Genomic DNA, 16,907 nt, shown 5'->3' with positions numbered 1-16,907 from the left:
TTCATTTGAACTGTGCTGTATGATTTTTACCCAGCCATTTGCAGTGCATGTCCGATTTCCAAAAGGGAAGATGGATGTCATTATAAACCATGGGTGGTCCTTATTTAAGTTCCTTTATCTTATTGCTGTATTTAAGGTAAGAATGCTGTAACCTGGACAATGACTTATAGAGTATTCTCCATTCTTTTCCTCTGTCTGGAATAGCACTCATTCTCCACAACACTACTGAACTCGCGTGGGCAGCCTCCTTTCTCACTCAGTGCTGGCCATGGTTAGCTCAGATGCTCTATCGCTTTCATCGTATTGCCTTGGTAGTGTTCACTCAGTTGTGCAGGGGGAGAATTGAGTTTTCAGCCATTGCTGTTTTCCCATCAGCGCTCGCCTATTCATGCATAGGAGAATAGAACAACTTGGAACACACAAAAGCGTGGATGTCAATCCTGACTCTGCCATCAAAAGCTGTGTTACTTCTGCTGTGGAAACAGTTTGGAAGTTGCTCAAAAACCCAAAATAGAACTACCATATAATCCAGCAGTACTAATAGTAATCACCAGAATAGTATCACCAGAATGATAATGACCAGAGGAATTAGTCGTATTACCTGCATACCTGTTTAATCAATGCTCTATTCATCATAGCTAAATTATGGAATTAGCTTAGTCTTCTATCGACAGAGGAGTAGACCGAGGATGTGTGGTTCATACACACAGCGGAAGGCTGTGCAGTCACAAGTAAGGAGCAAAATAGCATTTAAAGAGAAACAGATGGAAAATGTTACATTGTAAACGTAAATATAAGTAGTCAATGTTTTCACTTATTTGTGTAGTCTTAAAAATCCCAAAGTAGAAGTTGGATCATAAGGAAGAGGTAGGAGTTGGATCATAAGGGAGAGGTAGGAATTCAGACTGAGGAGGAAGAGAATAGTGAGCAAGAGAAGGACGAGTGGTGACATGTATGATCAATGGCGGTATAGAGAAGGACGAGCTGTGACATGTATGATCAGTGGCGGTATAGAGAAAGACGAGGGTGGCATGTATGATCAATGGCGGTATAGAGAAGGACGAGCGGTGACTTGTATGATCAGTGGCGGTATAGAGAAGGACGAGGGTGACATGTATGATCAATGGCGGTATAGAGAAGGACGAGCGGTGACTTGTATGATCAATGGCGGTACAGATATGCATAGAACAGTCGTGATGTAACTGCAATGTATATATGTTAGCAATTATATCTGATAAAGATTATAAGAAGATCATTTACTTTATTGGTTCAGAGTGGTCTCTGGCAGATTTGTATCTATATTACCCACCCACTGACTCGGTTTATTTGGGAAGGTCTTTTTTTTTTCTTCTTTTCATTAAAAAACCCTTACTTTTAGAGCTTTATTTTTTGCACATTTTTTCTATTTTTTTTATTGAAAATAGTTATTTTTCTCTTTATAATATATTCTGATTACATTTCCTCTTCCCTAAATCCTCCTGAACAGCTCTTATCACCAAAGGCCTCCAGTGCAAAAAATGGGTTACGTCTAATCCCTTTGTTGGCCAAAGTGGCCCCGTGGGAACTCCCAAACAACCCAGGCATTGCCAAAGCTTTTGGGGAGATCTTTTAATTGTTATAAGCCCTTGACTGCAAAACCTCAGTGAGCTCATCTTTTGACTTATGTAAAATTTGATATTGATGCTCAATTTGGAGGGATGTAGCTACCAAGACAAGATGAGAGGTTAGAAGTGTGGGGAGCTCTGGAGTCACACTTAGCACAGAAAAGCAGTGTGTTCCAGAGTTAATCTCGTGAGCCGAAGCCTACTCTGAATATCAGCTAGAATATAACAATTATGATCAACAGGGCGTTCTTTTGAGAGAGGGCATGGGGGGACTTGGGGGAAGAGAAGGAAGAAGGGAAGTGATGTAATTACAGTAGAGTTAAAATGTATTAAGTAAAGAAAAGAAGAAAGAAGGAAAGGAAGGCTCTCAAGCATCCTGAGGGGTAAGGTGGTTTGCTTGCTTTAACATGAAAGTTTCTGCTGACCTGAATAACAGTTTAATATTTTGTTGTTTTGGTTACTTCAGAGAAAAGTTATTTATGGCTCTCCTCTCTGAAGGTGAACTCATGTGGGGAAACGCTTCGTTTCATTTTCAATTGCACCTCAGAAGCCTCCTTTACAGTGGCGGTGGTCCAACAGCCTTGTCCCCTGTCTTATTTAACATACTGTAAGATTATAAAGCAGCCATTAATCCTTTTAAAACACTTTTATTCACATGCAGAAATTAATAAAGATTTTAAAAATCATCCCCAAACCTTTTTAGCGGGAACCATAACAGCAGAATGGTTGGTAGAGCCTGGAGAACCTGTTTTGTGAACTGAGTCTTATTTTCTTTGTAATTTAGGGATTTATGTCATCTCTACTTGACTGTCACAAAGAAAGGAGCAAGCAGAAGTTAAACTGGGAAAAATGAAGGCTTGTCAGGAAAGTTTATATAGATCTCAGATGAAGAGACCAACCCACACAGTCTCCAGTCAAGTACTGCACACATGACCCAGGCTGTGCCGCGTGGGTTCCAGTACCTTAGTGACTCCATGCACAAGTGGCACGCCTGTGCCCTGGCTTCATGTGATTAGACACCAAGTATTTTGAACTGAAAATACTATGACATATGCCTAGCAATAGATTTCATTTTAAAGAACTTGCTTATATTCAAATTTGGGAATTGGGGGCATTTATCATGAAGCTAGAAGAATCAAACATCAAGGTGTAGACTTTTTATATAAAGAAAATCTACTAAAGGACAGAGCGAACAGCTGCTGATTTTGTGTGTTGTGGTAATTCAGGATGTAAAGGAATTCTACCTTAAAGAATAATTAGTCAGATACTTACATAATGCTGATATAATGGATTAAAATCATGTATTTTACAACTGCTGTCATTAACAACATCACTTTTGCCAAAGAAACAGTAAGTTTCTGCTTGCACCTGTTGAGATCAATGCCAACTGCCCAGAGTCTATTGAAGTATCTTTTCTTAATCTTAGCCTTTCTAACTGGAGTAAGATCAAATCTCAAAGTAATTTAATTTGTGTTTCCCTGTGGGTGAGGGCGATGGATGTTTTAAGAATGATTCATAGCCATTCGTAGACCTTCTGGGAGCTCTATTCAGCTCCATAGCCCACTTTTAAACTGGGTGGTTTGTTTGATTGGTGTTCCATCATGTGAGATGTACATCCTTCATCAGAGGGGCAGTTGGCCCTTTGTCTCTATTCTGCAGGGTTTGTTTCCATCCTGTAGGCTGCCTCTTCAAATGATTAGCCATTCCCTTTGCAGTCCAAAGTGGTTTTAATTTTATGGGTCCCACTTGTTAACTGTAGTGTTCCTCTCTTGGCAACTGGAGCTTTATTCAGAAAGTTCTTCCCTGAGCCTGTATCCTGAAGGACACTCCCTGCTCTCTCTTCTAGAAATTTCCGAGTTTCAGGTCTAACATTGGAATATTTGATCTTCTTGGAATTGGGAATGGATCTGTGAGGAGTTAATGGAGGATTCGGAGGGAAATATGGTCAAAATACTTTGTATGAAATTCCTAAAAATTAATAAAAACACCACCATCAGCAAACTCAGCAATAGAAAACACAAAGCACACTTAACATTTGTTCCTGTTGTGTGTGAAAGGCAGGTCTGCAGGGGTTATCTTTAAAAGTGCCAGGCTGCACGGATGAGTTGTCCTTCTTGGTGAATGCTGTTCTTCAGGGAGGGACTGCCCCAGCCTCCATCCTATTGAGCTGACACAAACAAGGTGTCTCCATACTTTGATCCAGGAGAGACCTGTTTTTTTTTTTCTTTGTGTGTGTGTGTGTGTGTGTGTGTGTGTGGCCTGTTGTTCTGAGATGCTGATGCCTGGGATGGTCAGTCAATTTCTAACCTAGGTGTGGGTGTGTCTGTTGGGTGTGTCCTCTTCAGGTCCATTGCCACCCAGTTTAGTCAGCAGCACTACTATCATTACTCTTATTAACCCCTGCTGTACTGGTATAAAAACCAGAGTGATGGTGACTATTGGCCAGGGTACCCTGAGGGTCAGCTAGTAGCCATCATTGAGCCATGCACCACAAGCTGACAACACAGACAAAACACTTATGGCAATAATAGTCTACTAATTTGAAATCTTCCTTCATTTTGTTTGTAAATATCATACCACCAAGTTCACACAAATGTTTCTTAAGATTTTTAAAAATTTAAATGTGTGTGTGTCTGTTTGTCTGTCTTTCGGTCTGTGCTATGCCTGTGTCTCTGTGTGTGTCTGCCTGTATGCTGCGTGTATGCAGGTACCCACAGAAGCCAGAAGAGGGCATCAGATCGCTGAGTCTGGAGTTCCAGGTGGTCTTAGGCCTCCCAATTTAGGTGCTGGGATCCAAGCCCTCATCTTCCGGAAAGAGCAGCAAATGCTCTTAACTTCTGAGCCATCTTTCCAGTCTCTCCAAGAGACTTTGAAGTAACTTAATAAAAAAGATGTATTGCTGTACTGGCATATAGGTACAAGGATATGATGACAGTTTAATGTAAAAATTTACTCTGAGTTTCTTGGCAGCCGAAAGATAGTTTGTAGTTAATCCTTTTCCTTCTCTTTCCCTGTAAACAAGCTGCTTCAGCATCCATTCAGAAGTTTATTTAAAGCCAGGTGCTGGTGGGAAGCTTCCTGGGGTACATACATTCTCAGTTCTCAATGTGTTTACTGCTTCTTGGGATGATAGTTGGGTAACCGGTGTTCCAATCCAGTGTGCATGTTTCCAGAACAGGTGTGAGCCAGGGGCTGCAGAGCAGAGAAGACAATGTGCAGCCTGCAAGTTAGCCCTACACTTAGGAGCATAACCATTCCAGCAAAATACACTTGCCAGGCTTGTACACTGTCGTTAAATACACACAAAACAAATAAACAGACTTGGGTGGACTAAGGGGATGGTCCAGGGGACAAAGCCCTTGCTGTGCGAACCCAAAGAGCTGTGTTTGGATCCCTAGCACCCGTATAGAGCGAGACACTTTGGCGAGTGTGTGATCCCAACGCTCCCATGACCATCTCCCTGGTGGACATCGCATGCATGGCAAAAGAATCTGTTGCAAACAAGGTGGAAATTCAGGGGAGAATCATTCTAGTGTTTTGAGTAGCTGGTTAGCACAAAGCAATCTCTCATTCCTCTGTCTGCCTTCTTCCCTCAACATCCTTGAAGATATTTGTTGTGTTAGGGTCCAGATGGAGTACTTCGAAGACAGCACATGATCTAGCTGAGTTTTACTCACAGACCAATGCCCATGAAACCCTGCTGGTCCCTGCTGATCTGCCAGGAAAATGCACAGGCGTGGTGTCTGTTTAGCGGCAGAGAACTGAAGGGGCAAGTGAATGCAGGGCGGCTTTGCTCTTAGATTTCATCACTCATCCCTGGGGACTCCTGAGAGGGATGTCAGACCCACTGGGCCTTTCCACACATGAAGACTAGAACTCACTGACTCAGCCTGTCTTCACTTTCATCCGTGCACTCTGCGCCCCATTTGCTGTTGCCATTTCAGTAAATGCCGGTGCTGGCTGTTCAGTGATGGAGATATGGGTGCCATTGTCAGTCTGTCTTCTCCCAGCCCTTACCCTTTCCATATGACCTAGAGTTCTTTCTTTTCCTGCTTCCACCCTTCCGGTCTCAATGACTATCAGCCCTTCTTAGGTTAATGCGGTGTAGTCCTAATTGTTTTGTTTTTCCTGTCTAACTTACTTCATGATAAAAAGAAAGCTGTGTTTTTCTTCATGCGCTACAATGTGATATCTGTGTAACTTAGTATGTGATTTTCTAAGTTTGAATAAATCTCTAAGCCTCTGCAGATATAAAAGAAAACCCAAATTCTCCTGATTGGGCTGTCGTGAGGACTAAATAGCACCGATATTTCTCAAAGAACCTGGAGCAGAATAAGCACTCAAAACACCTAAAGTGCAATGCTAATCTATGCTTCCGTCTTCTTCCTAGAACCCTTTAGCCTCTTTGTCCGGCTGGGTAACTGCAGTCCCCCTCGGTCCTGACACTGCTCCTTTCCAGGTCTGTGTCCTGCCCGCCAGTCACTCCCTCTGTCCCCCTCCTTTAGGGGTCCACGCCTTACCTATCTCTCCTCCTCACACACACCCTGACACTCTGTTTCCTTCCTCATCCAAACATCAGCCGTTGCAGTCCTAGCGACTCTTACCCCTCACGTTGCATGGCCTCAGTTATTTCAGAAAGTTTCCTCCACACTCCAGGACTCCGAGAGAAACCGCACATTTGCATAGCATTGCCACCCGATTGTGCAACTCCAGGTTCGTTTCCTGTGCCCTAAATGACTGCAGTCAGGCTTGGATGAGAGATTCTGGGTTTTATTTCCTATTTGGACCCTATGTTTGGTACTTTCAGTTAACTTTTCGGCATACTAATCACTCCGAATCCACTTGAGGATTTATCTTAGAACATTCACGATGTCTAACATGTAATAGGCATCTCACCGATGTTTTTAAACTAAACATATGGCTATTAGAACTTCATGCATACTTATTAAATATTCATCTTGTATACAAATATAAAAATTTAAAAATTAAGTTATTTAATCCTGACTCCTAAGGGTTTAAAGTCTAAGACAGCCTAAAGTGGTCTCGTGAATGAGTGAGATGCCTTAATAAAGTTGTCTAACTTTTGGTGAAGACCAATAGAGGGTTATGAAATAGTGAGGTGGGCTAGTTCTGTGCTGTTAGGGATCTCTCTGCAGGCAAGTTATTCAAGCTGTTGCCGATGACACAAAAGACCAGGGAACTCATTTGGATCCCAAAGGATGAAAGACTTGAGGAAAACTTGTGCTGGCTGATATTGTGTGAGCCACATTTCTAGCTATGGGTCATCTTCAGTGAGCTCCAGTTTCTTTCCTTTTGAAAAGATTGAGATGTGTGTTGGCTTCTTAGGCATTCTATGAAGATTGCGGAATTCTGCGAAAGGTCCACTGGAGACCTCCTAGGCCAGTTCTGTTTAAATAGCTTTTTCTGCAGCAAGTGCTAGGTCACATCCACATAAGGTAGAGGTGTGGCTTCACTGATTGCTGTCGCCTGTGACCTAGGAGTTGCTGGATGCTCTTTTGTTTTCTAGATTCTATTTACAAATGAAAACCGGCTTGCCGGTGGCAGTGGCTGATTTCAGAGCCAGGTCCTGAAAACTGTGAATGGGAGACTTTGACGTAAGAAAGCAGGATCACAAAGTTAAGCAGAAGAGCCCAGGGATGGGTTCTGAGGGCCTTTGGGAACAGATTTAGAATCATATGAAAATTTTACTCAAAAGAAAAAAAAATTACAAGAACGATGGGAAGATTTTCTTTTCTAAAAAAATAAAAGAGTGAGCCAGATGGTGGTGGTGCTTGCTTTTAATCCCTGGACTCGGGAGGCAGAGGCAGGTGGATCTCTGTAAGTTTGAGGCCAGCCTGGTCTGCAGACTGAGTTCCAGGACAGCCTCTAAAGCTCCAAGAAACCCTGTCTCTAAAATCCAATAAAATAAAATAAAATAAAATAAAGTAATCAGTTAGTAAGTGAGGAAGGAAGCTGGAACTGGAAAAAAAATCATTATTTTACAGTCCCAAGTGGATGACGGCAAGGGGGGTCAGTGTATCCATGTGATAAATGGTTTAGAAATAAGGCAGACATAGGACTTTCACATTCAGGCTATGTAGGAATGTTAAAACCAATACATAGAGAAGTGGTAAAGTGACCAGCAACCATCTTAACCAAATGATGGACCTTAGGACTAGTCAGATGTCAGCTTCATCCTGTGCCTTCTGTGTGATGAATTGTGAGGTCTGCAGTATGAGTTATTTCTACCAATTAGACTTCAGTTCTCTGACAGGGTAGATGCTGGAAGAACAGGTTAGTGATTCCATGGAAAATTGTCAGACAAACCAATAATGTGGGATGTCTTATAAGCTAATTATCCTGGCATTTTCATAAAATTCAATCTAAAAGAAGAAATCTTAAAATATATTATATCTGCTCCTAGGTTGCCTCTTCTAGAAATGGCTGCATAAGCAAGGCATGAACAATGCAGAATCAACAGACAAGCATGCTAATGCGGAAGAGGGAAAAGCTATGGGTATCCCACCCCCAGGCAAAGAACTGTAGGCAGCTAGTGACCGCCTAGAGGGAGAATTAGCCTCTCCCAGGGAGGAGCCCCCTCCTTGGTTACCCAATCCGAAGTGGTCAGGTCTTGATATATACACGAACAACAAAAATGGACTTAGTGGGTTTGTTTATATATTAGTGCATATAGCAATAATATAAAAATAAGAGGTTATCAGTGTGAGGAGTAGCATGGGAGGTGCCAGGGAGTGACATGGCATAGGAGGGGCTAGAGGGAAGAAAGGGAAGAGGGAAGTGACATATTTATATTTTGGCTAAAATGTGCTGAAACGAAAATATACCCCAAAGATAAGGTGGCCAAATGCAATTAAAACCACTGGAGTAGATCTTAGCGTGAGTGAAAAATGTTATAGAAAGAAGTCGAGGATGGAATGGTGGAAACTTGAATCGTCAATGGATATTAATTATTAATTCCTTCTAAAACGAAATTTGAAAATACGATGAAAGCAGAGTTTTTGATGTGTGCTGATGTTATTGGTATGTCAGATGCCCGGTGAATGATTTAGTAGTGAAGAACATTGTCTGCACCCTCCTTTCAAACAGCACAGACACCCCAAAAGGCCAGGATAATAAAGGACACACGCACAAAAGCGTGCCTGACACTGTCGTAACTACACAGATTGGATTATGTGGTGTATTAGTCTCACAGCCTTTGTTTAGATTTCTTAAATAAATAGAAACAATGAATAGAATCAAAGCGTAACAAATATTTTGGGGGAGGGACACAGTCTGGCGGGCTCAGCTGTGTTTGGGGCCTCCCTAATGATGCCACAGCCCACCTCATCTGTCCCTCAACTCTGTGTCTGTGTGGGCACAGAGCAGAACACTCAGGAGTGCAGAGTGCATGGCGAGCTCCGTGCATGCTCTCAGCCCCATTTTCAGGCGCTGTGAAAAGCTCCTGGGAATATTACTAGAGAAGCCGAAAGCAGAGCTGTTTAGCATTTCCAGCGTCTGTAACCTTGCAGGCATTCATAAATGGCTGGCTAGAAGGAACAGGTATCAAAGAGGATAATCAGGCTTGAAGCTTCCCTGGAAAGGCAGTAGCACCCGACTAACATTGTTCAATTGTTGAGCTTAACAGAATTGAACTTGCAAAGTTAAGTAAGGTTAGTATTGGCTCCAGTTAAGGCATTGCCTGTTTTTCAGGCCTCGTGACTATTTTCAAGTGTTTCAACTTTGATTGATGCCTCTTACTTTTCTGACTTTCGTGATTAAAGCACTTTAGTAGAAGGCCGCTGCAGTTGTTCCTACACATGGGGAAAATGTGGGTTTAGTGAGACATCCTCAGAGGTTGACATTTGCAACCATGGCGAGCTATGATTCTCGTCACTTAATTATGTAAAAAAAAAATACTGTAAGAGAGCAGTTGCATAATCCCTCAGAGAGTAATTATTGCCCGTGTTGGCAGAATGCAAGGCTTTTAATCTGTAAATAAGCAATTCTGTGTGGAGGGGCTGCATGCAGGGTGGCGCTGTGTTGTAAAGGTCTCATGAATCTTTAAAGAGATGGCAGTGGCTGCTTCTGCTGATTGGTTACTGTTTCCATTTCAAAGGGTTCGTGATGCTTCCCTTGTGGTTTTAACCCCTCCTGAAATATTTAGGCCTTTGAGAATGATTCCTGTAAAGGGTAAAAGGTGTCTAAGTTAAGTCCATGACAAATCAGAATGCAGAAAAAGCAAGATGAGTTTTTTTTTCCAAAATTTATAAATTCATGAAAGCAAAACGAGATCCAATATTGATAGTCAGTGCTTTGGAAACAAAAACAAAGATGTGATGGTTATCTAATGTTACTCACTTATTGGAGGTTAATTTTCTTTTTTTTTTCTTTTTTTCTTTTCTTCTCTTTTTTTCCCTGTTCCTTGGTTTTGAGATGCTCTCATGTAGCCCAGGCTAACTCTGAACTCAATGTATAGCTGAGGATGACTCTGAACTCCTAATACTCATTCTGTCACCCCATGAGCTGGGGTTGCAGGTGTGTACTACACCAACCACCAGAAGATTATGTTTATGAAATTATTTTGGTGTTATTGACATATAATAAGCCACAGTTTTTTAAAGTTTTGGCATAAATACATAAACTTTTAAGATGTGTACCATGGCAGCTCTTGCTTCTAAAATTATTAACTTACTAAGCTGAGAGTGTTTTCTGCTTATGTCTATAACATCATTGTTCACATGAGAAACTGAGGCATACAGATTACTTTGAGTTCAAGGCCGTTCTGGTCTATATTGCAAGTTCCAAGTTAGCTGGGATGACATTTTAAGAACTTGTCATAAACAAACAAACAAACAGACCTAGAACAAATTTGCTTCTGGGGATATGTGTGTAGATGGATATGTGTCTTTTAGATATTAAAATTGAACCCCAACGTCTGATTCTTAAGTTGTCCTTAGCAACTTCCTGTCCACCTCCTGTGCCAGTCACATGGTTGAGCTTAGCATGCTCAATCCAGGGTCAGCCTTTGCATCCCAACATAGGGACCTCTCTCCTTTGTCTGCTCAAGAACTTCGTTGTGTAAGGATACCTTTTTCTGGATAGCTGTCATGCTTCTGTAAGGATGCCTCCTCTAGATAACAGTCATGCTTCTGTAAGGGTAAAGATACCTCTTTCGGGATAACTGTCATGCTTCTGTCCCCTTTGCCGTCACTCATCAGCCTCTATCCTGCCTTCACATTCACTCTCTCCTGTATCAGGATCTGCTCCCGGCAACCTTTGCCCCGTCCCTGTCCCCATAGATCTTCCCTACTGTCAAGGAGCCTATAACCTTCGCTGCCAAGTTCCCTAGACAGTGAGTGACCGTCTCTGTCTTACCGGTCACCTGGAGCGTCGGATATAGTTTGTCTCCTTCTCTGCTTTACATGACTTTGGGGGACACCTGCTCTCCTGAATCTCTCTGCCAGCACTGGCCACTTTTTCTCACACGCCTTTGTGGGCTTCTCTTCCTGGTCTCCCAAGACTTCATGGTCCAAGTCGGCCTCTGTCAATGTCACAGTTAATGTTGTCTCTACTCTTAAAGTGGTGGTTCTCAACACGTGGGCCACGATCCCCTGTGGTCGCATACCGGATATTTGCATTACGATTCACAACAGTAGCAAAATTACAGCTACGAAGTAGCAACAAGAATAATTTTATGGCTGGGGGTCACCACAGCATGAGGAACTGTATAAAAGGGTCACTGTTGTAAGACGAGCGGCGGGCTGTGTCCCAGTTCTGTCTTTCCCGCCTACCTAAGTTTCTGCCCTATCAAAAGGCCAAGGCAGTCTCTTTATTAAAGCAATGAAAGCAGCACATCCTACATCAGGTCACAGCATTCAGAAGGTTGAGAACTGCCGCTGAAGATTCCAAAACTTAGGTCAGAAGTCCTTTTCTATGTCACCTGGGCTGTAGGCTTACATACCCATTGCTGCACGATGGTCAGTGGCTCCTCCAGTGCCCGTGTATCCTTGTTTGCCACAGTCGTCTCTCACTTGGATTGGTGCAGTACGCTCCTGTCTCCCTACCGTGTGCTCACCCCAATATCCTTCCATCTGTCTTCAACACAGCGGCTCCTGAAAGACCCTTAGAAGCCAGGAAATTTTGTCTCACCTTTGGCCCACACTTCTGGGATTTTCTATATCAGAATAAAGGCTTCCCAATAGGCCTCCCCTGTCTGACCCCTACCTTCCCAGCTTACCTTTAGTTTTCTCCCTAGCACACACTCTGCTCTAGTGTCTCTAGACACTCCTACCTCAGACTACCTCCCTTCTCTGTCCATCCTCTTGGTGAGACTCCTTCGAATCATCCCAGTTAAGCTCCACCTGCCCCTGCCTCCTTGCTCTCCAGATCCCTTCTCCAGGCCCTAGGTAAAAACATAAACAACAATTTAATGTAGGGGTTTGTTTCCATGTCTGTGCTTAGGTGTCATCTTGTATTTCAATGTAAGTTTCAAGAGGGTATAAACCATGTTTGTCTGGTCACAGTCAGTTCAGAGTACTGCTGGTTGATCAAAAGCAATAAGGTGGCTTAGGAAGCTAGATAATGTACATTGTCTTTGCCCTACATAATTTAATCTGAAACTTATGTGCAAACAGAAGAGGGTGAGTATTTGGAAAGAGGGGAGAAATTAGAAGGTGGTGGGGGACAAGAAAGGACAATGGGCAATGAATGTGATGATTACACACTGTATACATGTAGAACATTATTTTGTTTGACTCACAGACCCATGAAAAGATAGAACAAGAAGAAAGGCACAGATTGGTCCTTCCTTGGCACTTTTATCGTAGCATATGTGTGACAGAAGACAGGTCACACTCAGAAAAATTTATTATATGCTATTTTTTTCTTCCTCAGTTTCTCTGTCTGAAGAATATCCGAACATTTCTGTCAGCCTGCTGTGAGACATTTGGAATGAGGAAAAGTGAACTGTTTGAAGCGTTTGACCTGTTTGATGTTCGTGACTTTGGAAAGGTACTGATTGTTTGCTTTTTAATTAATTCTTTAACTATAGTTCTGGGAATTGAATCAGAGTCTTGCATATGATAGGCAAATGCTTCACTATTGAGCTACACAGCCATAGCCCTTGACTAGTTTTATTTTATTTATTTATTTTTTTTTGCTGGAGAGTATTTAACCAAAATCAAAATGTCTTAAGTGACCTGTGTATCTGCATTGTATACTTAAATGTCACATGTAGTAGTTTAGAAAATAAGTAAAAGCCGCATTCCAGAGAACAAGATCAAACAGCAGCAACAACGTTGGAGGTGAGTTCAGAAGTGCTTTGTGACTCGAAGCAGGGGTGCCTTTTATCCACAGGTCATCCTTCCTGCTCTTGCCTCCTCCCAGGGTGAGTTGTCAATATTCACGTCCCTGGGCCAATAAGCTTTTCCTCTGACTTTCTCTCTATCTGCAAGGCATCTCACTTTTGGAAGCCGAGAATGTGAAGTTACTGTTCTCAATATAAAAACTTTGAGCAACTATTTGGAAAAGACGTGAAATGTGGGTATTGTGTGGTGCGAGGGCAAACCCAGGACTTCGCACATGCTAGGGCTGCCCTCTCTCTCTGAGCTCCAGCACCACAGGGAGATTGTCGAATTGCTTGCCCTTCAGTGATGTTTTTCACATGGAAATGGTTTTGTTATTTATGTTATTACTTTGGTGAGCACTAAATCCACTGTGAAAGAAACCGTATTTTTGGTCAGGTGAAATTACCCAGTGGGTATCTGTGCATGCCAGCAAGCCCGATGACCTGTGTGATAGCCAGGACCCACACGGCGGAGAGAAGTGACTCTTGCAAGTTGTCTTCTGACCTCCACATGCATACCATAGAATTTGGCATCCCCCTATAAATTAATTAAAAATTGAAATTATACTTTCAAAAATTGTCATCTTTTTAATGAATTGATATGAATTTAAACCCCTTGTCCTGTGCATAGCCTAGAGTTAGCTAACTCTATTGCATTATGAAAGTGGAGAAAGAAAACTAGGCCAAGTCTGGGGGTGGAGCTCTCTGTAAAGCCTGTCTGACATGTGCTAGGCTTTGATTTTGATCCTTAGCTGCAAGTTGGGATGGGGAGGAAAAAACTAAGTTCTCCTTTTAAGAATATTTTGCTTTATTCGTATGAGTGCTTTGCCTGCTCTTATGTCTGTGTACCACAAATACACCTAGTGTCCTCAGAGCCCCTGGTACTAGAGTTCCAGACGGCTGGGAGCCACCGTGTGTGTACTAGCAATCCAAACTGGTCCTCTGCAAGAACGACAAGTGCGCTGAGTTTCTCAGCCATCTCTCCAGGCCCACCCTTATTCTTTAATCTGGGTACTAGTATCTTCCCAAATATCTGCCTGAGACTGGCATTTTACTTACCGTCTAGGATGTAATATTTGGTCAAGCACTGGATGGGTTTTCTTGGCAAAAACTTGTCACAGAAATGTTAGAATTTTGATGCGAGCACAGAGCAAAGATGGGAAGCTCTTTCATGTGGGGAGGTGGAAGGCTGAGCCTCTTTCTGGCTTAGACCCGGAGTCAGTCTGTGAGTGTGAACCGTTCTCAGCCTTGTGGGTCATCAGGTTTCTCTCCAGCATGGGAGAAAATGGAGGCGGTAACATTACGGATTGTCTTTATTGCCAGCACGCTGTCATTGAACTGACTTAGGGTCCTAAGTACAGTGATGGGGGGCGGGTAAAATATGGTAGCATAAGGAGCAGGAAGACAGGTCATGAGGGGGCAAAGGGAAGCCTATTTACAGCTGTGCTGAGCTGCCGTCGAAGGCAGGGCGATCAAGTTGAAGTCCAGCTGGTAGACACCATGCTGCGTTGCTGTTCTGCCAGCTGCAAGAGAGGCTCCTGCCTCCGCTCTTCTCCGGCCCTGACCCCAGCCCGCACAACCTCTTTTGAGGAAATGGAAAATGAAAACGATTTAAGGAAACGAAAGATGAAAAATAAATCTGGCTTTTTAAAGCTCATTAAGGATCCCCCCCCCCCATTTAAGTTCTCAAGATATTTTGATGAAGATTAGAAAGTTTTAGAAATGCCTTTAAAAAGGCATGGGTTTGTTTAAGTAGAGTTACTAATTGTCCAGTTGTCCAGTTGACTGGACCTTAGAAGCTCTGGAGTACAGTTGAGATTCCAAGAACTTGAATGCGAAGGCATGAACTCTTTAGTTCTTGGGGACAAACAAATTCTGTTTCTGGTTCCTTAAAGTGTTCTAACAGTGGTAAGACTGGGAAAGGATTAAACCTGGGTTGGTGGTTTGGACTTGAACCAGTACTTGCTACTCCACGGTCCTCAGCTTTTGCTGGCATCTGTGCTGATGACCGCTCTCTTCAGACTGTGGTTAACATCAGCTGCAGAAAAATATAGTTGTCTTACTGCGATTAAATGCCCTGAGTAAAATGGTTAGTGCCATCAGCTACTAAACACTCACAAAGCAGGCTTTTTAAAATTTTTCATGTACATATTAATTTTTAATGCTCACACAGACTTATGAGGGAGGCACTGGTATTTTCCTCATTATGCTAATGAGGAACTCTGTACCCAAGTCCCATATTTAATATGTGACAGAGCAAGGGTTTGAACTTAGATCTGGCTAATTCTCTGCCCCTCTGCCACGATACAAGCATGGCTGCCTGGCTGTTACAGGGCACATGCTCCTTGGGGCTTTGTGTCTATGCAGATACAGTTCAGGACTATGCAGTTCCGGTCCTGCTGAGCAGTTACTAGTCTTCTTGATTACAGATCCTATTTTGGAAGTGACAGGCCTGAGGTAATTCGTGCAGTTCTGAAATTTTTAGTATAAAAATATTGAATAAAGTGTTAAGTCATTGATAATCTTTTTCTTATATTGGGAATATGGGTGTAAATGGGATTTGGACAAGGCTAGGGATATAGCCCAGCCGTGGAGTCCCTGGATAGTACAGTGATTCCCTGCTGTAGCAAACCACCTTCCCGGTATAAACGGTCAGCATCTCCATCAAAGTAGCTATGACTATTTGAAAGCAGCACCTAAGATGGGCTTATTGATTGTTGGTGTTAACTCATAGAAGGAGGGGGTGAAGAGGGTCATCAGGCACCCACTCACCTGATAGATAGGACCTTCATGCCTGTACCTCTCAGCCACTTGTAGGTAATTCTGTCCTAATTACACAGGACTTTGTGAACCCATGGGGGATATGTCATCCATGCTGAGGTAAGACTTCCCATCCTTTGGGGTCACCCAAACTCTTTTCAGTAACTCCTCACCTGTCCTCCACAGTTAAACTCACTGCTCCCCCAAGTTGAACATTTGTGAAACTGTATTTGATTTGTCCCTGGAGTCTTATGAGAAGGGGTAGGGCTGAGTGTTTATTTAGGGTTCACCTAAGGAAAGAGTTGCTGCACTGCCTGCCATGGTCAGCAGGCTCACAATGGAACCCAAGCTCAGTTTGGGAAGAGCAATGACCCCTCCCCTCCATGGTGGCCAAGGAGCCAGACAACTGAAGCTAAGCTGTCTGGTGGTGGAATGTCTTGACATGTCTGTCTTTTTTTTTTAATTTTTTTTTATTAAATTATAAAAGTTTCCATTTCAGCCCCTCCTCCCAACACCCTCCCACTCCCCCCACTCCCTCTCCTCCTCCCTCTCCATCCCCTAAAGCAGTCAGGGTTTCCTGCCCTATGGGAAGTTCAAGTTCCTCCCCCCTCCCTCCAGGTCCACGGAAGGTGAGAGTCCAAACAGACTGGAGCGCCAAAATCCAGTATATGCAGAGGAAGCAAGTCCCAGTGTCATTGTCAATGGCTTTTCAAAAAGGCTCCAGGCCAGCCACATTTAGAGAATCTGGTTGGATCACATCCTCGTTCAGTCCCAGTCCCAGAGAGTCGTTCAGTCTCTCTGGGATGAAATGGTGCGCCCCCTTACTGTCATAGCAATTGCGGTGCCCCTGCTGTGGGTGGTGAGGTAGGTAACTGTAGCTGAACCTTTGTAGGTGAGGCTTCCAGAGAGGACTCTTCTTGTCTTTGGTATGGAGTGGCATGCCTGCTCAATGACTGGGGGTGGAGAATGTACTGCAGAACCTGAGAGACGCATGCCTGAGAAACAGACTGTGGCATGGGTTGCATGGCTTTTCTTGTGGGATCTAAGACATGCAGCCAAAGCCTGGCGCTCAGCCCAGAGAGAATTGCACATCCTAAGGGAGAAATTAAGACAAGGAAATCACATGCTGGTGTTATCTGCTGGGTCAGCCTTTGACTTGTCAAGGAGATTGGGTGAAAGAGAAAATGAGAAACAAGTGT

General features: G+C 43.1%; 1 protein-coding gene across 3 annotated transcripts in view; it reads left to right on the top strand.

Moving 5' to 3' along the window:
* The window catches only part of Vav3 (vav guanine nucleotide exchange factor 3), a 316,005-nt gene that overhangs the window by 59,485 nt on the left and 239,613 nt on the right, over positions 1-16,907 (top strand). For all 3 annotated transcript variants that reach the window (XM_048443543.3, XM_048443541.3, XM_085677808.2), the window contains exon 2: positions 12,498-12,614. In XM_048443543.3, coding sequence (XP_048299500.3) covers positions 12,498-12,614 — 117 coding nt within the window. The remainder of the gene's footprint in view (positions 1-12,497; positions 12,615-16,907) is intronic.

This window comes from Myodes glareolus, chromosome 17 (assembly GCF_982192425.1).
Source record: "Myodes glareolus chromosome 17, mMyoGla1.1, whole genome shotgun sequence".
NCBI lineage: Eukaryota > Metazoa > Chordata > Mammalia > Rodentia > Cricetidae > Myodes > Myodes glareolus.
Note: the sequence above shows the minus strand (reverse complement) of the source record. Positions and strands in the feature narration are given on the sequence as shown.